The sequence below is a fragment of the Medicago sativa genome, chromosome 8 (genome assembly GCF_051527215.1).
Source record: "Medicago sativa cultivar Bolivia chromosome 8, Bolivia_mono, whole genome shotgun sequence".
NCBI lineage: Eukaryota > Viridiplantae > Streptophyta > Magnoliopsida > Fabales > Fabaceae > Medicago > Medicago sativa.
The window spans coordinates 82,835,908-82,861,312 of record NC_140756.1 but is presented as its reverse complement, the minus strand read 5'-3'; the positions used below and the strand labels follow the sequence as shown (position 1 = coordinate 82,861,312).

At 34.3% G+C, this 25,405-nt stretch overlaps 2 protein-coding genes, 1 long non-coding RNA gene and 1 pseudogene across 3 annotated transcripts; 1 reads left to right on the top strand and 3 right to left on the bottom strand.

Annotated features, from left to right (window-relative positions):
* Positions 1 to 3,193: 3,193 nt before the first annotated feature.
* Positions 3,194 to 8,154, bottom strand: LOC146902293 (Small nuclear RNA activating complex (SNAPc), subunit SNAP43 protein). Its single transcript, XM_085733014.1, has 8 exons — positions 7,912 to 8,154; positions 7,681 to 7,768; positions 6,579 to 6,705; positions 6,203 to 6,316; positions 5,285 to 5,483; positions 5,118 to 5,163; positions 4,539 to 4,614; positions 3,194 to 3,727 (listed from the first exon to the last, which is right to left on the bottom strand). The coding sequence occupies exons 2-8, from the start codon at positions 7,735 to 7,737 to the stop codon at positions 3,525 to 3,527; spliced, it is 822 nt and encodes a 273-aa protein (XP_085589140.1). The 5' UTR covers positions 7,738 to 7,768; positions 7,912 to 8,154; the 3' UTR covers positions 3,194 to 3,524.
* A 7,250-nt stretch (positions 8,155 to 15,404) lies between these two features.
* On the bottom strand, positions 15,405 to 17,132 carry LOC146902292 (uncharacterized). The gene is made up of 3 exons (XR_015023350.1): positions 16,964 to 17,132; positions 16,439 to 16,508; positions 15,405 to 16,306 (listed from the first exon to the last, which is right to left on the bottom strand). It is a non-coding gene; the product is annotated as an uncharacterized LOC146902292 (long non-coding RNA).
* Positions 17,133 to 17,629: 497 nt separating this feature from the next.
* On the top strand, positions 17,630 to 19,739 carry LOC146902291 (putative mannitol dehydrogenase). Its single transcript, XM_085733107.1, has 5 exons — positions 17,630 to 17,821; positions 18,203 to 18,316; positions 18,415 to 18,927; positions 19,014 to 19,167; positions 19,413 to 19,739. Exons 3-5 carry the CDS (start codon positions 18,625 to 18,627, stop codon positions 19,616 to 19,618), a joined length of 663 nt encoding a protein of 220 aa, XP_085589233.1. The 5' UTR covers positions 17,630 to 17,821; positions 18,203 to 18,316; positions 18,415 to 18,624; the 3' UTR covers positions 19,619 to 19,739.
* A 1,282-nt stretch (positions 19,740 to 21,021) lies between these two features.
* On the bottom strand, positions 21,022 to 24,419 carry LOC146902290 (zinc finger BED domain-containing protein DAYSLEEPER pseudogene; annotated as a pseudogene).
* Between the last annotated feature and the right edge of the window lie 986 nt (positions 24,420 to 25,405).

Genomic DNA, 25,405 nt, shown 5'->3' with positions numbered 1-25,405 from the left:
CAATAAAATGTCTTTTTTAATTTAAAACTTTCTCTTTATGGTTTTCTTAACTAGTGCCCCGGGGGCATTTGGTTAACATGACCCTAAATTCTTTAATTATTTTAACTGAAATATGGATAAACTGATTCATTTGTAATATGTGGGAATGAATAGAACAGTTTATTCAGTCTGTACTGCTATCTTATGCCTTCAATAAGTTATTAGTCTAGTAGCGTGTATGAATCAAGCCAGATTGCTTGCATGTCCTTGGAATATATGAATTAAAATAAGTGCTCCACCTTATTTGTGTTTCATGGACTCTCCAAATGCTACATGTATGCAATGTTGTCAATTGGGAATCCTAGAAAATACCGGTTTGTTCAAATTGCACTACGCAACGCTGCTATAACACCGTTATATACGGTACTTCACAATAATTTTCACTAAATATATTATCACAGAACAATAGCAATTTGTTCAATTTCTGCTCTGCATACACAATTTGTTCACTGCTATAGGAACAATTGGCTACAACTCATTTTTTTTTTAAAAGCTTACAATTAAGTCATTTTATGTCATGTTCTTTTCATGGTATTAAATTTAGGCTTATAAATAACCTCGCTGAAATTCTTGTGTTCAGTGTTCAAACAAGATATTTTTTTAAAAAAAGGACTTTCAATCCTCTAAAAAGTGCACTCTTTTTAGGCTGTTGTCACTAGAATTATACTAGTGGCACACTAAAGTTTAGTGGTTTGTTTAGCTTTGGCAATTTAATCTTTTTGCAGTTAAGGTGCCCTTGGCTCAATTCAAAGTTGCAGCTCTTTTTTTTTGGGTGAATGGTATGGGGCAAAGCCCCACCAAGAAAACTAGATTATCAAATATAAAGGAAGGTGCAGAATTATAAATACAAACATCAGGGGTATTGAAACCCTCCTTAGCCATACGATCAGCTGCAACATTTGCATCTCTACATATATGCAGAATGTTAGGGCTTCTAGTTTCCTTCAAAAGCTTGGAAATCTTGCACACAAGACTGAAACAAGTATGGGAGCTAGAGAAACCTTGTTGAATTAGTTTTACCGTCATGAGGGAGTCAGATTCATGGCTAAAATTGACATACCTCTAACCTTAGCTATTTCAAGACTTTTTAAAATTGCCCAAAGTTCATATTGAACAACAGAACATTGACCCAATTTAGCAGAGAAGCCCCAAAGAAAAGTGTCAGCTGAGTCTCTAGCAATTCCCTCGCATGCAGCTCATAATCCTTCACTCCTCCATCACAGTTTAATTTGACAGTTCCACTACTAGGAGGGATCCAGTTTTGATTTGACGAAGCTGCGCTGCTGTTATTAGACTTAGGAATCCTAAGATTCAATTCAGTCCAAGCCTCTTTGATATTAGTGACCATAGTGTTGATTCGGATGGTAGAAGTCACAACATCTAGGGTTATGTTATTGAAAATGTAGTTATTTCTAGCCCACCACAGACAATCCACAGTAACTGCAAAAACTGTGCTCCAATCCTCAATATCCCTTCTAGAAAGATTCCAAAAAAGCCAATGTTGCAGATCACCAAAGTTATAAAAATTTGGAGAAATGTTACCAAGAATTTTGTTCCAAGTTGCTTTAGCTAAATGGCAGTCACTGATTGTGTGAATAATGGACTCCGGTTCAGCGTTACATATGGGGCAAAGATCATTTGGCGCCATACCTTTGGAATTCCTAGTGAGATTGGTGAGTAAGATTCCGCGAGCCACTTTCCACAACAAAAGTTTTATTCTCTCCGGCCCTTGCCACTTCCAGACGCACTTGTAAAGATTGGAATGGTTAGAAGGGGTAAGACTGAGAATCAATTCGTAAGCCAAAGCATGGGAGAATTCTCCATCTGGAGACCCTGCCCAGGCCAGAGAATCAACTGGCGCTTCAGAGTGAGGTGCTGGTAAGGATCAAATTTGCTCTATGATGCAAGGAGGGAGAAGATTTACAAGCAGACTAAGGTTCCAATCCCCTTCATCATTTACAAACTCTTTGACAGTCAACATATCATCATCAGTCGTCATTGGCAGATTTGTAGAGAGTTTAGGGGGCCAACGCCTGGAACTCACACATTGCTCCAAAAATTAATGTTATCCCCTTGACCGACTCTCCATATCAGGTTTGGTGTGACCTTTCCCCAACTTCTGCATATCCCTCGCCACAGATTGGAGCCAACTTCCAAAGTTGCAGCTTGTTGGATGTTTGAGTTTGTATGGAACGTCTAAACTCTAAATTTTGTTTAGTTCTTGGCTTGGGCATATGTCAACATATTAACAGGGGTGGCTAATTTTTGAGCAGTATCACTTCATTATCCCAGTCTCAAATTCAGTTGTGCCGATTCTATTCAAGCTTTATCATCTTTATATCACTATTTGGCATTAGTGTATCAACTGCTGTGAGTATTTTGCTGGTGTAGTTTGATCTTTTGGCAGCAGGTGTAGGCTAATATTGAGTAGTAATGGCTCACTGTCATTTATCTTATGCTATCTTTGTTATGTATGTGTAATTTTGGGAGTAGCTAGTCTCAATGTATAGGGTGTTGGTATGATTGTAAGTGGAGCTTGATTGTTTTGTGCCTCATAAGATACTTTTATTCAGCTGTATAATTTCTGTTGATGGTACCACTGGTACCTTATATCTATTAATAAAATTTTGTTTGGTTTTTAAAATTTTTTTTGTACTCATGTCTTTTGTTGTACACAAAGAGGATAAGAGAAGAAAGGGAGTGGTTTTCAATCATTTAATTTTTCCACTTATCGTGTTTTCACATTCATTGTCTCTGTACCAGCTGTGCTTTATTGTTGTGTTACAACATTATTTGTGAACCCTCCTCAGTTTATGAAATTCCACAGGTGGTATTTTTCTTTGAGAAAATCGAAATTGGTGTTCATACTCCGTAGCAAGTCAATAACTACACCAGCAAAATACTCCAAATCTAGCTTGGAGCAGCCTTTTGTTCAAATGTAGCTATGTTGCTTTCTTACTTAATTAGTCATTTTCAACAAATGCTAGGTACCCTCATTGTATTTTTCGCGAGCTTCTTTAGAATGCAAAACAAGAAGAGCATCATTTTACCCTGCTATAAAATCATGTCTTCCTATTGGGTTTCATGTAAGATTTTTTTTTTATTTTTTTTAAAAAGAAACTTGTGTTAAGTATTCAAATGTGATACCTCAGAATGCAAAGGACTTTATATCTTCTATTAGAAAACATCCTTCTTTGAAATGACATGCAATCTATACAACAACATCCAAGCCTTATCCCACTAAGTGGAGACTATTGGGTCAGCTATATGGATCAAATTACGACATATTGTCATAATGTTCTATCATAAATCATATTTTGGTCCACCTCATTAATCTCCAAGTCTTTTCTAATAGTTTCTCTTCTAGTTTTTCGAGGTCTTCCTTTGCCTCACGTACAATGTATACAAGGCTATAAATTAATATTACGAAATTCCCTATGAACTAGAAACTAGAACTTAGATGTTTGTTTTCAGTCTTGATTAAGTTAATCATCATCTGAGTACTGCTGTAGAAGTAATTGCTCCAGCTCCTGTTCATATTCGTCGGTCTCTCCCAATCCCGTTTCTTTATAAAATGTTTGTTTCTGGACGTGCCAATCATCAGCAATCTTCTCCACAACATCTCCTATCAACTCCTTGTCTTCTGATATGTGTTTTATGTTTTGGACGTCCAATATACTGCTTGCTTCTTTAAGAAAGAAAAAAAGACAAGGGCCACCAATTGATTTAGACAATGGTCAAAATTGATGTATCATGAATCAGACAAATTGTAACAACTAGATAGAACATTTAAAATAATCCTCAAAGAAAAGTTCAGGAGTTCTAACTGTAAGAGATTGACATCAACATATTGTCATTCATTAAAGATTTTTTTTCATCAAATCAATTTGGAGAACCACAAACCTCAATAAACATAGCTTATCATTCTTCAAATAAAAAACAACAACAACCAAGCCTTTATCCCACTAATGTTCTATCGTAAACCATATTTTGGTCCAACTCATTAATCTCCTAGTCTTTCCTAATAGTTTGAATTATAATTTTTCCAGGTCTTCCTCTGCCTCTAAGGGTCTGACTCTCCTCCATCTGATCCACTCTCCTTACTACAAAATCTCTAGGTCTTCTCTCTACATGCCCAAACCACCTAAGCCTATTCTCCATCATCTTTTCTACTCTAGGTCTTCTCTCTCTAATATTTTCATTTCTACTCCCCATCCAGTCTTACCATAGATAAAAAACAAAATGTTCAAAATACACATTCTTTCACTTACATTTGGTGGACAAATTATTTTTTATTCGATTGTTGTATAGGTTCAGATTAGTTTAGCAAGTCAGAAATCAACATTAGTTTGGACTTGAACAAATTAAGAAAAAAAATTCATTTCTAGCGAATGACGGGGAAAACACAGACTTGGCTTCACAAAAAGAAAACACTTCCAAGATATAGAAAATGTTCCTTTCTCAAGCCCTGTTATATAGCATACAAATGAAATAAATACCTTTAATAGCTACATTTTTTGCCTCAGCATATTCAGCTGACATTTTCTTCAGCAAATTGAGGTCTACTTCCAATCCCTGGTATGTAGAAAGGAGAGGGGAAGTTATGTGAAAAAAAATCACAAACCAATAAAAAGACAATTTATATTTTATAGCATGAGATTAATGATATACATAATACATTTATCAACAGGCTGATTGGTTTCTAAAAAGATAGATATCAAAATCTACCAAGACTGATTAGTATGCTAAAATCATGTACTTGAAACCCATCAAGCTCGGTTAGTCACCAACAAATACCCCCCAACCCAATAAGTTCAATATGGACATCTGTTTTTGTTCCATCTTCCTAATGTTAAGCTGACTGTATAATACCATAGTTGAAAAAGATTGACGAATAAATCATGTACTTGAAACCCATCAAGCTCGGTTAGTCACCAACAAATACCCCCCAACCCAATAAGTTCAATATGGACATCTGTTTTTGTTCCATCTTCCTAATGTTAAGCTGACTGTATAATACCATAGTTGAAAAAGATTGACGAATAAATCATTGTGGTCACAAAGAACTGGAAACTTACAAGGTCCATGCGGACATAGTTTTCAATTGGCATGCTATCAAACAACCTGTCATCCACATGGAACACATTCAAACAAATAACTTGTTGGGTTAAAACACTAACACGACAACACGACAAAGAAAGAAGGATATTGAGCATAAGTTCAAAAGTTCAATATGGTGATTTACTTTTCATATGCAGCTTGAATACGGGCCTTCTGTAATTGTTCGAGTTGGTTTACTGTTTCTGTGGCAGAACATTCCGCTAAGTCAACAGCACCAAAAAGGAACGTGTTACTTTCCAGCATTCTTTTGACTAAAGCAGGCACAACTCCGATATCATTTGCCTTTGCATCAATAACAAGAATTTTAAGATTCTTTAACTCTCCTGTAGAAACATGCAAATTTGAGTCTTATTTATTAAAACTCACGAAATCATCTCATTCTCATAAAACCACATCATCTTTATGTTATGACACATTCAAAGTTTTCATATTAAATTAAATAATATTCATTTCTCCTTAATTAATTATCAATCAAATGAAATTTTAGGAACATATGCATGACTGTATATACCACTCGGAACAATGAAGCTTGACTCATTAGGGACACCGAATAACAACATATTAAGAAATTAGTAAGATGAAGATTTCTTCTGTCACATGTCATAGTGCCTATCATATAAAAAAGCCAGCATCTACCCTACCAAATGCATGTGCCGTGTCAAAAAATATCAATAACCATGAAGACATTTCACCAAAATAAAATTCCATTGGACACCCATATTAGAAAGCATCATCGGCGCGCCTACAATATGTATATGTCATTCTACCATCCTAACAAAAAAAAAAAATATTAAATACATGAATCTAGACATATTTTCATTGTACAAAACATGTTGATTCAAATACTAAATCAGAGATAAAAATAGTGAACCTATGAAACCGCAAACAGAAAATAGAAACATACATGTGTAGCTTTATACAGCTCAATTGAGTCAATACAAAACCATAATTAAAGCTTATGTTACGAGCAAATCAAATAATTCATTCCTTCGAACAAGAATAATTGTATGGCACTTATGATTCAACTGAAAAATTGTCATACCAAGGGATATATAGACCTTAAAAGGAGGTTTGAATGGTTGAGTCTCGTAAAGACAGTACAAGCAATACAGGCCACCCAGTCTGTGTGATAAAGAACCATTGCTAACCATGTAACCTGCATAGGAATATAAAGGAGTTTCTATATTGAAATAAAAGGTAAAGGCTAAAAGTAAAACCTCTACAATATGACATAATTATCAAATACTGCTGAATATTCACTAATACATTGTGATTTTTAATTTGTCTGTGCTTTTCAGCACAAAATAAAGCAATTCAACACCCAAATTACCCAGAAAAATTCAGAACGCAAGCTTACATTTACTAATAGATATAAAAATAGTTAAAATCAGAACTGCATATCCCAGGTAAACATGTACCTATACAATGAGCATACAGAGATTGCATAAAGAAGGCCAAGTTTTTAGAAGGAGAAGCTTCATAAATGTAGGAAAACTTCTTAGAAATCCATACTCTTTTCATATCAGCCAAAGTTTTTGACTCATCCTGTCATTAACCAAAATTGAACAACAAAAATTGATTGTTAATAATCGAATAATAGGAAACAAGTAGGACTGGTTGAAAAATGGTTTTGAATAAAACCAAACTGGTACAGCTAAAAGGAAAAAAAAGTTAATTAAGTTACTGAAACAAGCTGTTTCCGTTTAACCAGTTTTTAAAATAGCTTCACCAAAACAACCAAACAGTCTCCTTTCAAACTTTCAAGATCAGAACCTTTTTCTCACAAACCCTAATCTTCTTTCAGATAAAGATAGTACAGAAGGATGAGGTATTACCTCCTGATCGTATACTTTGTGACAACTTTATAAATCAATGGTAACAAGAGTAGTGGTTTTCTAAAAACAGTAATTTACTAACAAGTATCTGTTATATTACAGCCTCAGAATTTTTAGGGAACAAGGGCCCAGCTGGCCTACGAAGGCATTATGAGAATGGTAATCAAGGAATGAATTTCATAGTCCTTTCCATTGTAATATTTGGAATACAAACTTTTCTCGGAATATTTTACCAGCAGTATTGTTATTTTAGGCTATTTTGAAAGTTTAATGTGTGATGCTCTGAATAGCCTCTTGGCCAGAATGAGCATTCATATATTTTCAATGCAAATGTAAATTTTTTGAATGAGCTTTTAACTCACAGTAAATTAGTCAATACTAGTTTGATTATTGTTATAGAACCCAATAACTACTTAGTAAACTAATATAATACAATCTAGGTGATGCCCCTTGAAAGTTGAAACCATGTTGCATTTAGGTTTCATTCCGTAGTTATGATACTGTTTTTGCTTTAGAGGTACCATAACAAAATTGGACATTATATATTTAACATCAAACAGTTCCTTAACAATTCTAAAGCTATATTGGTTTTAAAGTAAAAACAATGAAGTATGCTCACAACAACAAGAAACAATGTCGTTATATTCAAAATGAGGAAAGCACAAATGATAAATTTGAAGAATGCCTGAGCGAATTGAGCTATAAGTTCATCAATGTCCTTCTTGTAATTATCCGTATTCATGGTGAAGAACCCTAATTAGCAGCAGAGAAATCTGTAGCAGGAAGTTGTGAAAAAGGTGAAAACATAGTACATAGATAAACCTTGAAAAGCAAGAAGAACGTGTTCATTCATTGAATCAAACAGTTAATGAGCAACCGAAGAAGAAGAAGAAGAAGAAGAAGAAGGTGAAATTACCAGTTAGCAGAGAGAATTGAGCGAAAAAAACAGTGAGAAGAGAAGGCAGAGTGGTTAGACGCTTGTTTCGTCATCACAGCGTGAGCACTTCTGGCCGCTGCATGAAGAGGTAGCTGCCGTCGAAGGCAGAGTAGAGCGTAATTTCAAGGCGGGGTTGCGATTAGGGAGGGATTTCGGTGATAAATGAGGAAAAATTGATGACTTTGAAGAAGAGGAACGCTAGCAAAGCAAAGCACACTCTTCTGGTTAAACTCTCACGTGTGTCCTTCTACCAAAACACGTGGGACCCACCTAAATTTGGTGGGACGAATTTTAACCAATAAAAAAATGGGTTAAATATGTTTTTGATGCCTATAAATATACCAATTTTTCGTTTTAGTCCTCTAAAATTTTTCTTCAACTTTTAGTCCCCTAAAATTTTCCATTTTCACTTTTGGTCCTTATTTTAAAGTAAACTCATATGTAAAATTCATATTTTTTAATACAATATTGCGGAAAAATTAATAATATTATAAGAATCTCTTCCACAAAAAATTAGAATTTTTTAACAAAACATGAATTTAATATGAATTTTTATATTTTTTACGGTTAAAAAAATTCATATTTAATTTATGGAAAATATTTTTACAATATTCTACACATTTCTGCACAATTTCATTAAAAAAAATACTAAAATTAACTTAAAAATAGGGGCCAAAAGTAGTGACCGAAAATTTTATAGGGACTAAAAGTTGAAGGAAAATTTTAGAGGGACTAAAACGAAAATTTGGTATATTTATAGGAACCAAAAACATATTTAACCATAAAAAAAATGTGTTGAAAAATGTGTACTAAATTGTAAAATGATTATGCTAACCGATTACTTACTAAGGGCACTAGTTAAAGAATCTAAAAATAGTAAATTTTTATTGAATTCAACATATTTTAATTTTTAAAAAGTTAAATCTGTCACTTTTCATCATTTCAATACAACATATCTAGGTTTGTCCTCTTAATCAATGCTTTAAGGGCACTCTTTAACATTGCTCTTAGGGCATTAGCTAAGAGAAGACAAATTTAGAAATGTTGTATTGGAAAATGACGAAAAATGATAGATTTGACTTTAGAAAAGTTAAAAAATTATTAAATTCAATGCAAACATACCATTTTTGTTTCTTAACTAGTCCTCTAAGGGCACCGGTTAATGTAACCCTTAAAATTATTGATTTTTATTTTTAGCTTTGGCCAACTACATTAATTCACCTTTTATATTATTTCCATCGTTTATAATTTTATCCCATGTACATCAATAACGGTAAACAGTGTTCCAATTGTATAAAGCTGAATACAAGTGCCTCACAATAACAAAAGCAAACTTGTGGTGCCTACTACAAGTGCTTCACTAACACAAAAACAACTTGTGGTGCCTAATACAAACGCACAAACATGGCTTAGTAATGCATACAATCAAACATCTATGGTAAGCTCATAGTAGTTTGTAGAAAACTGACGAACCTTCAAGTCAATTTGGTATCACAAGTTTCACTAGTTTATTGATGATAAATTTTGATTGATGATTCACTTTTTTTACCAAGAATGATGATTCATTTTCATATTTATAATATTAACTTGATGAGGACGATGATACTATAACATTGGCCAAGCCATAAAGACTTGAAGCAAATACAATTTGCGATTGTAATGTAATGAGATGCTCAATTTACACATGGCATAATTATTTATTAGATGCAATTTGATTAATATGATTATTGCTTTTTAGATATCAAGCGATGCTGATGTAAGAACTTATAGAATTCATATCAGGCAATACTCTCATTAATTCTTCTTTTGACAGCAACATATCCTGCACCAAGCAAGGAAATCAGTATACAACATGGCATACTATAATGTAAAAACAAAATCAAATGGTTGGTTAGTGTGTTACATCTTTCACTGTCACCACCATATACTCCAAACAGAACACTCCACCAATGGACACTAATTTGCATTTGCATATTCAATTTCACACATAAGGTTTTTAAGTAACATATTTACAAATAACCACATACAAATAACAACATACACGAAAACAAACAAACAAAAGAATGCATCTTTCACTCCCCCAACAACTTGAAACAGAGGAGAAAGAGAACCCAGCCAGGGTCGCGTATATTATTAATCGCTGAAACTACGTTTTTTATTTTTAATTTTTAAATCCGTGTTTTTATGCTATAAATCCAACCCATTGGACTGATCAAACGGTTATTGTGTTTGCAGCAGAAACTGCAGCAGCAGATAACTTCCTCGTGTTATTTCTCTTCCCTCACTCATGTTGCAACCTTTCTTTTCTCATTCCGATCACAACTTCGCGGCCGCCATATCTCTCACTTCGCCACTATTCTGTTCCTTAACGCTCTTTTCCTTTCTCCTCGACGATGTTTCCTCTTTTTCTGAAAACTCTCTTCTTTCTCCTTTCTTGTATTTCTCGCAAGGTTTTTACTAGGTTTAAAGTGTTGGAACATTGGTGTGAAGTTGGAAAGAAATTGGAAGGTTGGAAGATTAAACACAAGTGATTAAATTTTGATCTAGTGTTGTGTGAATTAAAAAAATAGAATGTGAGGGTCCCACATAAAATATAACACACATTAGTGTTTAAATTGCAGTATTTAATTTTAAATATCGATAATGATGAAAATAATAATTATTATTATTTATTCATGGATATCACTTCACATAATTTTAGGTTATGTTTGTTGTGATAAGCTTGATAATCCAACCGAATTTCCTATCTTTCTTTCGTTAGTGGGTTTGTTTCTTTTTGAACTTATCCAATTAGTTTGTTACTTGAGTGATCTGTGAGTTGCTTAATTTTTAAGTTTACTTAATTCTTAAGTTTTTCCAAATTAGTTACAAACTCTCCCTATAAAAGGAGAGTTCACCTAGATTCAAAAATAACACCAAAGAGTTTCATTGAGTTGTCGGGAACTCTTTCTCTCTTCTCCCTTTCTTGACTTGTGTTGACGAGTCTTTCTTCTCTTCATCTCCTTTTTCTCGTCCCTTCGGATTTAAGAGTGTTCTTAAGACCATAGTCCTTTTTCGGTTTAATGTCCCTTCGGAATTAAGAATGGTCTTAAAAACATAGTCCATTCGATAATATAAGTCCTTTCGGAATAAAGAGTACTATTAAGATCATAGTCCCTTTTCGTAATAATAATGTTCCGTCGGAATTAAGAATGATCTTAACGGTATATAAATATTTCAATAATTTTCTACTTAAGGAGAAATGGTGGTATCACCATATTTGAGTGGTCGTAGTGCCATATTGATGTTTTGGAGAAATTAAAGTTAGAATGGTGATAGCACAATATTTGAGTGGTCTCGGCACCATAACAGAGTGGTAACAATACCATATTAAAGTGGTTTCGGTATTAAAAGAATGGTCTTGGTACCATATTGGAGGTGTAATTCTCGAACGGTTTTCTATAATGCGGTAGTTAATCGAACGGTTGTAGATGGACTTGTTTTATCTGGAGGCGGCGTGGTTGATAGTCCGTCTTGCACAATTTTGGGCGGTGCCACGAAACGTCTTAAAGAGAGCGACCTCGGTCTTGACTCAACCTAGTAACAACTTCGGTAGATAATAGAATTTGGAAATTCAAATACAACGGTTTGGAAATCAAAAAACAACGTAAAGTGCGTAGGTTCTCATCATCATCATTATCATCTTCTTCACCTCCTTAGGTTTCGGTATGGTGGCACCTTGACAATTTGTCCGTACCTACGAGTTTAGCTTTTCCAAGGTAGCACCTTCAATTACGGCAGCCGTTAGAGCTAACGGGATTATGGGTACAATTCATATTCGCGCTTATGGTGATGTCAACAAAGAGGCTTTTAATTCAACCAACATTACTCTACACTCCTTTTCCGAAGATTACCCTTTTCCCATGCACAAAAGTTATACGGGTTCGTTCCTTTTCCTCTCTATTGTTATTACGTAAAATGAATTATATTTTTCCTGCATTTAGCTTCGGGCTATACCGATTTATCATTTTTATAATGACGGGATTGCAAAGGATCCTCGATTTGAGAGATTACTCTGTACTCATAAGGGTACCTATGCCGATGACCGCCTTGTTGACGGAGTTACCGAGGTGTGATTTGTTGGATTAGTAGTTGGTGGACATTTTGGAAAAGCAATGCTAAGTCGAAATAGACCGAGTGCTAGTCATTTTGAAGAGCCCAAGTCATCGAATCGCAACTTCATTGGGATCATAACTTTAAAATTAGGGTTGCGGTATGGTGGGACTTTGACAAACTCGTGGCGTCCCTTCGGCATTAGCTTTTTGAATGTAGCACCTTCAATTATGGGAGTTCTTAGAGCCAACGGGATTAAGGGACCAATTCATATTGACGCTTATGGCGATGTTTCTCAACTTTCACGATCACACAAGAAGCACTTCTCCTATTTGGCATTGATCTCCACCACATTCCGGGTTCTTTTTTCTTACCTTATAACTAAAACTATTACCATCTTCATTTTCAATTCTATTGTTTTTCTTTCTTTCCGAGAAATTAAGGGGTGTATTGGTTTTGGATTTTTTAGGATCGTTTTATTAGGAAAATAGTCCAATAGATTTTAAAAGACTTTGGAGGAATTTCCCGAGTTTTAAGACTCTGCCGAGCTTTCAAAACATTTTTGTTTCGATTTTAAAGGATTTGTATCATAAGAATTTATATTATTTAAAAAGGATTTTTTGCCTTATGAGATTTGATAAGACTTTGATGATCGCTAGCATACATTCAAAATTTAAGAGAATCAAAGACAAAAATAACAAAAAACGATAATGTTGAGATAAAGAAAAGTAAAATTAGTACGATTATTATTTATTTCACTGCAACTTCATAGTCTCAAAAGCAAGTGTAAAAAGATTATTATGGCATAAACCAATTACATCAAAAGAAACTTCATCAAAAAAAAAAGAGAAAACTTATTAAGATTATTATTGCAATAGAATTTTACCTTTTTTCTTTTAAGTGATCTCCTTATACTTTTTGTTTTTCAAATTTTTTTTAATCATTGATCAATATCTCTATATGGTTACAATACCAAGGGTAAAAATAATGAGAGCACCTAACAAAGTTTGCTGACAACGAGAATAAGAAATTGAGAGCAGAATCAAGAGCAGTTGCTGATCACATTATTTGCAATACATATGAGAGAAAATCTTGTGTGGACGGGGCCAAAAAATAAAATCTTGTGTGGACCCGGGGCCAAGAATTTTGGTTTGGTCACACACACAAGAATTTGCCTTCTCTCTCTTCTCTTTTCTCTTCTCCATTTTCTCTCTCTTCTCTCTTCTCTCTTCTCTCTTTGTGTGTGACCAAACCAAAATTCTTGGTCCTGGTCCACACAAGTGTTTCTCTACATATGATAGGAGTTATAATGATGGATAAACTTTGAGTAGAAAAAGGAAGAGAGAGATAGAAATACTCACTTGAAGAGGTCTACAAGCAGGGAATGATAGAGTTAAAAAGTCCCATGAGTTTAGGTGGGATTGTTTGATGGGTGTAGTGTTTATAGATCGTACTTCTTGAATAAGAGAGAAAAGAGAGACATATGCTAAAAACTATGTCTGAATAACACTATAACACTACGGAAGGTCTATTATATAGGAGATTGCAAAAGGAATATTCTACATAATATTTTATCGCAAGTAACTTAGAGAGTAAGCTAGAATATATTTACAATGTAAATATAATTGTTTACTATTTAATTAAATATTATCGGTACTAAAAAGTCTTATACAAAATCTATCTAGTAAAGTAATTAATTCATCAAAATACGTGTTTATTTTTTTCTTTCTAATACCGACGGATTCTTTTTTAAGTTGTAAAAAGTCCCAAATGAATACAATTAAATTTTGTGAAACTCTATAAAATCTTGAAAATCCTAATTGAATACCATAGAATTTTTTATATTATATAAAAGTGCCGATTAAATACCGCAAGATTATTTAGTCGAAACAAGGTTTTTTAAAACTCCATTTCAATACACCCATATCAAGAATCAATTTTTGAAATGTTGAACATTGCTCTTTAGTTATCACAATTAGATAGACGACTCTTTTGTAGTTTGAATGTAGTGTCCTTGTTTGTTATGGAGCTTGGTTCTTATGGTTTGAGATGGATGTGCAGCTAACAAATCCTTTAACTTCTCTGTTACAGGTGGAAAGAACAAGAACAAATGCTTTGCGGATTGGTTTTCTCAAAATCCCTCACCTATACACCGCTTTTTGATATCTGGTGATAAAGACATAGACTTCTCCTGCATATTGCTTCGAAACTTTTATAGGAGGAACGACAACGTCTTGCTTGCATGTCCAGGAAAGGATCATGGTTATGTCAGCAGAGGAGCATTTATAGTATGTCGGTGGTCTTCAATGCTCAAGGGGAAATATCTTACTGGAAAATATTTCAATTCTCCTCGTGATTGGTATAATAAGGCGCGGGTGCCTCTTGAATATCCTCCCGAGTGGTATAGAAACTGGAAGGTGCATCTTGAAATTCCCTTCTTAGCTGCTGAGGAGCCCACATCTACACCAAATGTAGAGATCCATAAACTTTCTTCATACTTAAAGCTTTTTGTAGTTCTTTTCTTCATAACTATCCCTTTTGCTATGCAATATTTTTTATGATCATTATGTAACTACTTGTTGAAGGAATAATTCAATGGTAATAATTTGCTACATGTTTTTTATGTTGTCAGGGAGGATCTGGCTCATAGATTACAAAGGCATGGACCCATGTTTTTTATGTCTCTCAACGAAAATGAAATCCTTCAATTGGTGGAATTGTTGATAACAGAGTTGAAATGGTTGAAGGAAAGCCCCTCAGAAGCATTTCCTTTTATTTTAACTCAAACTGTTAGGCTAACTATGCCTACTTTATATCTGAAAGAGCTGCTAATTGATAGCACATGGAGCAAAATTATTGAGATCCGTCTTTCTCAGCCTCTCCCTCTGTTTAGCGAGCCTGATAAGTTGGAGGACTAAAGGATCAATTAAGCCAATAAGATACTACGTTCCTTAAAGCAAGATTTAACTACTTTAGCTTTGTATTAAATTTTGTAACGAGTTTTAGGACTTGTTCTACATTAAAGGCTATAACCCAATATATGAAAATAAATCGTAAGGAAAGGTGTAAAAAACCCTTTTGAATTTGAATGAGAATTTAAAATTAGTTGTGCAATCTTTTTATTTATTATGCTCCTGTCCCTTAGTCTCACTGATGTTTTGTTCAAATATAGCTATGTTGCTTTCTGATTTAATTAGTCATTTTCTACAAATACTAGATATCGTATTTTTCGCGAGTTTCTTTAGAATGCAAAACAAAAAGAGTATAGTTTTACCCCTACTGTAAAATCACGTATTCCTCATGGGTTACAACTTACATGTAAGATTTTTTTTATTTTTTTATTTTTTAAAAAACTTGTGTCAAGTATTCAAATGTGATACTTCAGAATGCAAAGGACTTTAAATCTTCTATTAGAAAACATCCTTCTTTGAAATGACATGCAATCTATACAACATCTAAGCCTTATCTCACTAAGTGGAGAGTGGAGATCGTAGATTCATTTACATGGATCAAATTACGACATATTGTCATAATGTTCTATCATAAATCATATTTTGGTCCACCTCATTAATCTCCAAGTCTTTTCTAATAGTTTCTCTTCTAGTTTTTCGAGGTCTTCCTTTGCTTCACGTACAATGTATACAAGGCTATAAATTAATATTACGAAATTCCCTATGAACTAGAAACTAGAACTTAGATGTTTGTTTTCAGTCTTGATTAAGTTAATCATCATCTGAGTACTGCTGTAGAAGTAATTGCTCCAGCCCCTGTTCATTTCTAGCGAATGACAGGTAAAACACAGATTTGGCTTCACAAAAAAGAAAATACTTCCAAGATATAGAAAATGTTCCTTTCCCAAACCCTGTTATATAGCATACAAATGAAATAAATACCTTTATAGCTACATTTTTTGCCTCAGTATATTCAGCTGATATTTTCTTCAGCAAAATCCAATCCCTGGTATGTAGAAAGTAGAAGGGAAGTTATGTGAAAAAAAATCACAAACTAATATAAAAATAATTTATAGCATGAGATTAATGATATACATAATACATTTTATCAAGAGGCTGATTGGTTTCTAAAAAGATAGATATATATCAAAATCTACCAAGACTGATTAATATGCTAAAATCATGTACTTGAAACCCATCAAGCTTAATTAGTCAACAGCACCAAAAAGGAACGTGTTTCTTTCCAGCATTCTTTTAAAGCAGGCACAACATAACACCAATATCATTTGCCTTTGCATCAATAACAAGAATTCTAAGATTCTTTAACTCTCCTGTAGAAACATGCAAATTTGAGTCTTAAATATTAGAACTCATGAAATCATCTCATTCTATCAAAAATAAGTAAAATTTCTATTTAAAATTCTGAATTCTATATCTCCAACATGGCTTCAGCAAGAATATACCTGTGCACCAACTTCAGGTAACATGCGAGCTGAGTACCTCCCATTCCCATGAGGACCAGGATCCTTAAAGCTAATAAATAAGAAAAGATAAAATTTTGCATTAGCGAAGGACATCAGATTGATAGAAAAAAGCAGAGTGAAGAACCATTGACTCAATGAAAATTAACCAAGATATAAAGCATGAAGATTAATTTATTAGAAGAAAATGTTAATTCTATTTTTATTTGTTTGATAATATTAACTTAGCTTCAAGACATATCTTATAATTTCTTAATTTTTTTCATAAGGTCGTGCATTTGAAAATTTATATTTTCTTTCCTGAATTAAATTTTTAAGTTTGATCTCTCTAAGCTTAATTCATGGCTCCGTCCCTGCTGAAAAAGGTTGAAATTCAAAATAATTTTAGCTTTAAGCAAAAAAATCAGCAATGAGTTCAAAAAATACCAATTAATCACAACGTCAACGAGGAGGATACATAATTGTTCATGCAAGTCAAATAAAGTAAATTCGGAGTTAAAACTCAACCTGGACCAGCTGTGGTTATACTTATTCTGCTGAATAATACATATATATGCTACAATCTCAAATTGAAAGTGAAACTTATTTGACATTGAAAGGTGACTACTATTAATTTAAATTTTTAGAAGAAGATAAGGAGATCATCTTTTAAATCACAACTACTGTTTCGAATTTATTTAGAAGAAGAAAATGAAATCATCTTTTAAATGACAACTATTGCTTAGAACTTATTTAGAAGAAGAAAATGAGATCATCTTTTAAATGACAACTATTGTTTAGAATTTATTCGAGAGAAAGCATAAACATCCACAAATAGCCAATAATAGTGATTCGGTTCGGTAAGAAGTTAACTTCACCTTTCACAGAAGTGTAAGTTCAACTTTCGATTTTAACGTAATCTCGTTGTTCATAATCTATAAATACATACATTTGTCAACAATATTTAAATCTTTAGATCTGTCCCGATTTTAATGAACTCTTAAGATCCAATTCACCTAAACTTTTTTATGTATAAAAGAAAAAAAAGATCAAACCAGCCAAAAACACTTTATAGTTATACATAACCTAACACATAGAGACAACTCACCAAATACTTCAATACAAGAACAACAACGCTCACTACACTACAACACATGGTACATTATAAATAGTCCCATGTAGCTTCCACACCACATATATGTGTGTGATATAGATAACGTAGTACTTTCATTGCTACACACTACACAAAGAGACACAATTTATTCACTTATTTTTCGTCACAGTTGAAATGGGATCACAACCTGAATTTGAGCATCCAAATGTGGCCTTTGGTTGGGCAGCAAGAGACCAATCTGGTCTTCTCTCCCCTTTCAATTTCTCCAGAAGGTTCATTCATTCACCTCTTCATTTCTATATTTATTTAACTACATTTTTTGTAAATGTCTTTAAGCCTCCAACCAAAAAAGAAAAGATTAAATACAGTTATCAGATGATAAAGTTTTATTCCAGCACAGTTTTTTTAATTTATACTAGAACATTATACACATTGATCACTGACACATTTTTAATTTACTTGCAAAACAATTAGTTTATTTTTATAAAATCTAGTTTTTATGTTCTTTTTTTTTACATAAATTACCTCATTTTAATGTTCTTGCGTTAGATCGGCCCTGTTGAATTGGATTGTGGGTAGTAATTGAATATTTGGACATGTTTAGAGTCAAAGTGTTAGCTAAATAACTCACATTTGTGTCTCCAAACTTTCAGGGAAACAAATGAAAAAGATGTGTCACTCAAAATATTGTTTTGTGGAATATGTCACACAGATCTCCACATGATTAAGAATGAATGGGGCATATCCACCTATCCACTAGTTCCTGGGTATGCTTTAATTAAAATCACTACTCACCATTATCTTAGAAATTGTCTTAGCTTTTTCCATTACTTTATTTTGATTCTAATTTATATAAGAAATACAGACATGAGATTGTTGGTATAGTGACAAAACTGGGAAGCAAAGTAGAAAAGTTTATAGTTGGAGACAAAGTGGGTGTTGGCTTCATGATCGATTCATGTCGATCATGTCAAAATTGTGCTGAAAATCTCGAAAGTTATTGTCCTCGCTTTACAGCCACGTGCAGTGGCAAATATCGTGATGGCACCACCACATACGGAGGTTACTCGACTCAATGGTTGTAGACGAGCACTTTGCGGTTCACATTCCTGATGGTTTACCACTTGAAGCTGCTGCTCCTCTTCTTTGTGCTGGTATCACAGTGTATAGTCCTCTTCGATATTTTGGACTCGACAAGCCTGGTATGCATATAGGTGTTGTTGGTCTTGGTGGGCTTGGTCACATGGCTGTTAAGTTTGCTAAAGCTTTTGGTGCTAATGTGACTGTGATTAGTACATCACCTAACAAAGAAAAGGAAGCAAGAGAACTCTTGGGAGCTGACTCATTTTTGATAAGTCGTGACCAAGATAAGATGCAAGTATAAATACAATAGTTAAACATTCTAATATTCTTAAATTGGAAATGGTAATCAATTAGTAATTAACTATGTTAATAATTTTATAGGCTTCAATGGATACATTAGACGGTATCATTGACACAGTTTCAGCGGAACATCCTCTCTCACCTCTAATTGGATTACTGAAGTCTCATGGAAAACTTGTAATGGTTGGTGCTCCGGCGAAGCCTCTCGAGCTCCCCGTCTTTACTTTACTTTCGGGTAAGTTAGCTAGCATATATTTTCTCTGGTCTCATATATAAGACTAATTAGTCTAAATACGTTAACTTTTATTGATTCGACTTTTTCTTATATATACAATTGAAGGCAGTATATGAAAAACGCGTCCATAGATCTCTTGTTTGATTTGAAGCAATAACAAAGTGCATATATATAAGTATAATGCACATGAGAATATTAATTTAATTTATAAATAAACATTTTGATGATGCTAGCATTCATGGCAGGGAGAAAGATAGTAGCTGGAAGTAATATTGGAGGGATGAAGGAGACTCAAGATATGATTGATTTTGCTGCCAAATACAATGTAAAGCCTACCATTGAAGTCATCCCTATGGATTATGTGAACACTGCAATGGAGCGACTCGTCAAAGCAGATGTCAAATATCGATTTGTGATTGACATTGGAAACACTCTCAAACCAAGCTCTTAAATTCTACACAACTCTATTGTCGAAGTTGAATTTGATGAAATAAATGTTTTGGTAACTTCTGTTTATGTTGCTGAACTCTAATATGGATTTGATGCACAACCTCTGCTTTCGAGGGATCGAATGGGTTTTCTTTCTTCATTCGTTATACAAGAGTTTTAAGAGGAAATCGGGTCTTGATAATTTGAAGTTCGGTCGTGAAATAAATATAGTTTCATAAAAAATATTTCACCCAAAAATTAAATTTGGGTTCTCCGGAACTTGAATTCAATAACTTAGTTATGGACATTGAGTCTTTAGAAGTTGAACTATATCACCAAGATTAAATTCACATTTGTGTGCGATAGTTGTGTTGGTTTCAATGATAAAATTAGTTTCATTTATTAATAAGCTCCAACAAATGACGAATCATTCGAAAGAACATATATTTTATTTATGGATAAAACAGTTCTTAATTAAACTTTAGTTATCTTTCGACCGAACTTCGATTACTAGAGTCCAATCTTCCTCCGAAAATCGAAGGGTTTAACAAAAAAACCCAAATTCTACTATAATTTTCACGTTCTTTTCTCTTTTTAAAGTTTCTTAGTCCATTCTCTCTTCCTAATTTCTTCTCACAATCAGTGTTAGGATCCAGTTGATTTGAAGATTGTTTAGACAAATTTTAAGGATATTTTTTGATTGAATGATAAATAAAAATAGACTTATGAAAGTTCTCCCTCTTACTTGATTAAAAACGTGTCTCAACTAGTTTATGAAAAGTTCCTTATAGTTAAATTTAAATTTTATGCATAAAAGTATAAAAGACCCATTTTTATGTAATAATAGCTAGCATAAATTATCAGTATCAGGAATTGACGGTTGAGAGTACTGTTGAGATGAGCAAGGACCCATTTTTGGAGGGACACCAAAGTATATTTTACGTGGTAGTGTTATAAATAGTAAAAATAAAGGGCATTTGTAGTAAAAAAAAGATATTTTATCTTTAATAGAAGTAGTAAAAAAATATTTTATCTTTAATTGAATAAATGAATCACGAGCTCTCTGCTCACCTTAATTCTACTTGAAAGTTATCTTGTGATGTTGAGCGTGGCAAAGTTAAAGTAGAAAACAAACTTAAAATATTTATCTTATTGAATAGTTTGAAAATTTTATCACAATATTTATTGCAAAAAATATTCAGATTAAAATATCTCTTGATTGTATATATATTGTTTTGGCACAACAACAAAAGCTGAAGTATGTCATCCAACACGGTAAGAATATAATCCGAAAATAAAGCAAATTTCCAATATAAATTAGATCATCTCCTTCACTTTCCTCTATTTCTCTCTCTCCTAACTTTCTATTTCTCTCTTAATTAAAAAATAATAAAAATAATCAAGAGAGTAAGAGAGAGGTTTAGATGAGAGTGAAAGAGAGAATCCAAATCCATTACTACCGGAAGGATAACCCTTTGGTGATATTGCCGACAACGGATAAACAAGCATACATGGATTTGATGCACCGCAATAATAGAACTTAAGTGATTACGTCCAATCATCCAAATCTCCAATTTAAATGTTAATAAGAATCCCACAGAGAACTAGGAAACTAATACATAAGTAAAATAACGTAATCTACCATCATAGAGTACAACCACCACTACCCAGGTTCAAACATGGAAACATATCATATACCCCATTATCTTGCACTCACCGCCTCCAAATAGATCACTAAACCGAGAACAAATAAAATCTAGATTTCAATTTTCACAAGTGCACGGAGGCTTCATTGCTCCATAATGCATCCAATCTTTGGCACATACAAGGGCCTCCACTACCTCTCGGCCGCAAGGAACTTCGATACGAGTCCATCTCTTTGATTTTACCATCAAATATAGAATCGGCGGGAACACTCGAAACCGGAACAGACAATATATCCCGGGCCATCTTCGATAGAGTTGGGTACCTTAATTTGTTTAGCTTCCACCAAGTCAATACATCAAAGTCCGGTACCCGTGGCAACAATGGTTCTTGTAGGTATCGGTCCAATTCGGACTTTGTCCGCTCGGCTACTATTTTCCATGATGTAGGCATCAAAATCTCGTTAATCCATTATCTATTAACAAAGTTCTTCCAAGGGAACCCTCAATGTTTGCATTTCCTTCTTTTGCATAAGGCTGGTGTCGGTGGAAGGGGAAGGGCGACATACTCATTAAATAGCTCATGAACTCCATCATCAACAATCTTGACATATTCATGAGAATCATCACCATAGACTTTTATGAAGCCGAACTCAACAAGCTTCATCTTGAAACGAGGATCCATAACAACCGCAATTGCCAAAACCGGACTACAATCTCTCCAATACTTATCAATCTTTTCTCGCATGGGCTTAATAAGTTCGCTAATGAAGGGATCCTCCTCTTTCATAACGGCACGAGCAAGATCCACTGCAATTTCCAAACTTTATGAAAGAAGGTAATAGCGAGTGGGATAAGTTGTCGTGGTAAGAATGTTCTTGCATCAAAAATGGGCTTCAAATAGTTGCAGAGTGTCTCAACTAGCTTCCAATCTTTCATAGATGGAGTTCCCTTATAATCGGGATCCGAAGTATCCAAACAAGAAAACACTTCCTTTAGCTCGAAGCCGCTACCAACATTTGGTATGTTGTATTCCATTGAGTTTGATCATCAATAAAAAGGCTCCTTTCACTTGGGACTGGAGTTGTTGTTTGAGCTCCATAAATTTTTCCTCGTGCAATTCGAAGTCTTCACATATTTTACACTATCTCGAATTTTTTTCAACCGTGTCCGGCACCGATCTCGGTAAATCATTTGCAATCTTTGCTTAAAGTTCTTGCAATGCAACTTCCAACCATCAATCGACCATTAAGGATTTGTGGATTTTTGTGGAGAGTAATGATCTAAGATTTCCAAGGGAATCTTCACTCGGTTTATGATTACGGTTTATAGAAAATAGTACGCCGTTGAAATTCCAATCAGAAAGACACGCGAGATACGGCATGGCTAATAGCGAGTCGGAATCGGGGTATGGTTCCATCACAACATTGAGAATTCTCTTTTGTAACTTCCAATCATTATCAACAAAATGTCCGATTATAAATACATACCCTACTGATTGATTTGAGGTCCACATGTCCAAGGTCAAACAAAACGTCCCGGCAATCCCTCAAAATATCTTTGAAGGTTTTGTTTTTCCGACAGGGAAAGTTGCAACACAATCTCCTTGGACAGTGTTAAAGGTCAACATATTAAGCGGGGCTGCAGATTTTGAACAAATGCAACAAATCTGGATGCTCCACCATGTGGAGGGGGTAATCATGCATAATGATCATCATAGCAATCTCATGGAGGTAATGATCTTGATCAATAATTATGTAAGGAGAACCCCCATATCTATAACGCCGATTTGGTGTAGTGCTAGCATTGCTTGCACCGGTTCCCCTTGTTTGTGGGGCATATGTACTCCGATCTTGGCCACGCAATAGAGTTGCACATGTCCCATTGGCAATGTGACGTTTAAGGTGGCTTGTGCCGGCTACTTTTGAACCAAGTACTATAGGCAAAACTTTGATTGCATTGCTTGCAATATGCTCTTCTACATCCAGCATCAACATTTTTTACGGTGAAGTGTTCCCGGACTATAGACTTCTTTTTCCTCTTTTTGTTTGGTGAGCATCCGGAGTGGGTTCCTCGAGTTCAATGGAGTGTCGGCATATACTATCTCATACCTGGGGGTATATTGTTATCATTAACAATTCCATAATGTTCTTGAGATTCAACAAGTTGATCTTCATGCGGTGTTTCATTATTTTCTAGCTCATAGTGATGCATTATTTGGGAATTAGCTAGCTGTCCATGGGACAACGACTCGAAATTGGTCAACCGATGGTTGCACAATGCTTCTCTAGAATGGTCTAGATGATTGTTGGGGACCGTATCATACCGAGGAAGATGATCATGATGAACTGGTTTGATATCTACGATGTGGTTGTCTTTGAATGGTTCGGATGAAGGCAATGGATCACCATTGGGTAAAGATTCAGGTTGAGACAGCTGATCTTCGGGATCCATATGAAAATCAGCAAAGCGATGATTATGAGAGTGAGTTCCGGGGTGAGAAAACTGGTTGTTCGGACCAATTGTGGAACCGGACAACTCATTTTCGGTCATGGCTTCGGTGATGACCTCATCGGTCTTGGTATGTGTTTCATCTATGGCGGCGTCGTTGCTAGGTTGTGCCTCGGACATGATCACCTCATTGCCTTGTTGTGTTTCAAAGGCAACCATTTCATTGGTTTCATGTGTTTCGGATAAAGCCACATCATTGAAGTGTTGTGTTTCATATACTACAACCACTCGATCATTAGTAGACTGTAATTCGAATTAACCACACCACTATTTGGAAGTGCCTCGAAATTGATCGACATGTTGCTTGGTGGTGCTTCAAGGTGTGTTTCGGACTCGACCGATGGATTGTTGAGCGGTGCATCGAATCAACTTGTTGCTCAGCATGTCTCGGGGCATGAATATTGCTTTCCCGCTCATTGTGGAGTGATTCGTAATTATCGGGATTGTTGTTAGCATGTTCTATGGTATTGTCCAACTCATGATCGGATGTCCCTCCATATGTATCACCACCAGGAAAATTTTAATTCAAATGTAGAAAGTCCATTGTCGGGTTCAACTTTTGAATCCGAGAGATATTTCTCTGGTTGACAATCGGCACAGAGTGCCGCATTTTTCACATTAGTGGTTGCAATCACTATCTCTTCTTCAACATCAACCATCTTAGTTCAATAAGTATCTTCCTACAATTCACAAAAGAAACAATTTCTAATTAATGGTAAATTATATAATCATGGAATATTTTTCATACATAGATAAATTATACACTAGTACATCAATGAAGAAAACACGGGATCACAAACACATGAAAAACATGTCATTTAAACAATCACAAACATACATTAGAGTTAAGGAAAAGACACAAGAAGTTATATCCAAGTTTTATTTTTTTAATGGGCCAACATACATGTCGATTCAATTAAATAATTAAAATAAAATATAATAATGTAATAATAATATGAACAAAACATAGGTACAAAAAGTATCCATGGCAGATTCTCAATCAAGTACTACCCACATAGCTCAAATCAACAATGGTCAAAATCAAAACCGTAACATTAGATCATCAATGTACCAACACTTCAAGAACTGATAATTTTTTTTTACTTTTCCGTAAAAAAAAATTATACTTTTTTTATAATTATTATAAAACACATTCAAAAATCGATCTAAATAACTAGATCATAAAAAACAGGTTTAATGACATGAAGTAATGAAATAGAAAGAAAAAAACCTAAATCATGTTACTGATTTCGATGGATCAAAGTTAAACGAACTAATAGATTCATAACCTAAACAATATAAAAAATAGACAACTAATTCATGAAAAAAAATAACGGTAAAAGAAGCATCACGGTGGAAGTGTAGTTAAAAAAATTGTGAAATTAGGGTTTGAAATCCACAGATAAAAAAAGGGACGGTGAAAATCCGGATCCAAAGCGGAAACCGAAGCAAGATCTAGGGTTTAACAGGATGAGAGAGAAAGAAAGAGAGGGCTCACTGGAGATTTGGGCCTTGAAACGACCGAACGAAAAACCTAATTGGATTTTCGATTTTGAGTTCAAAGGGTTACCGATATACGAAACTTGGTTTGGTCTAGTTTTGTCTTCATTAAGATAATGCGTACTAAGTTTTTTTCTTTCTCAAATAGGGAAATT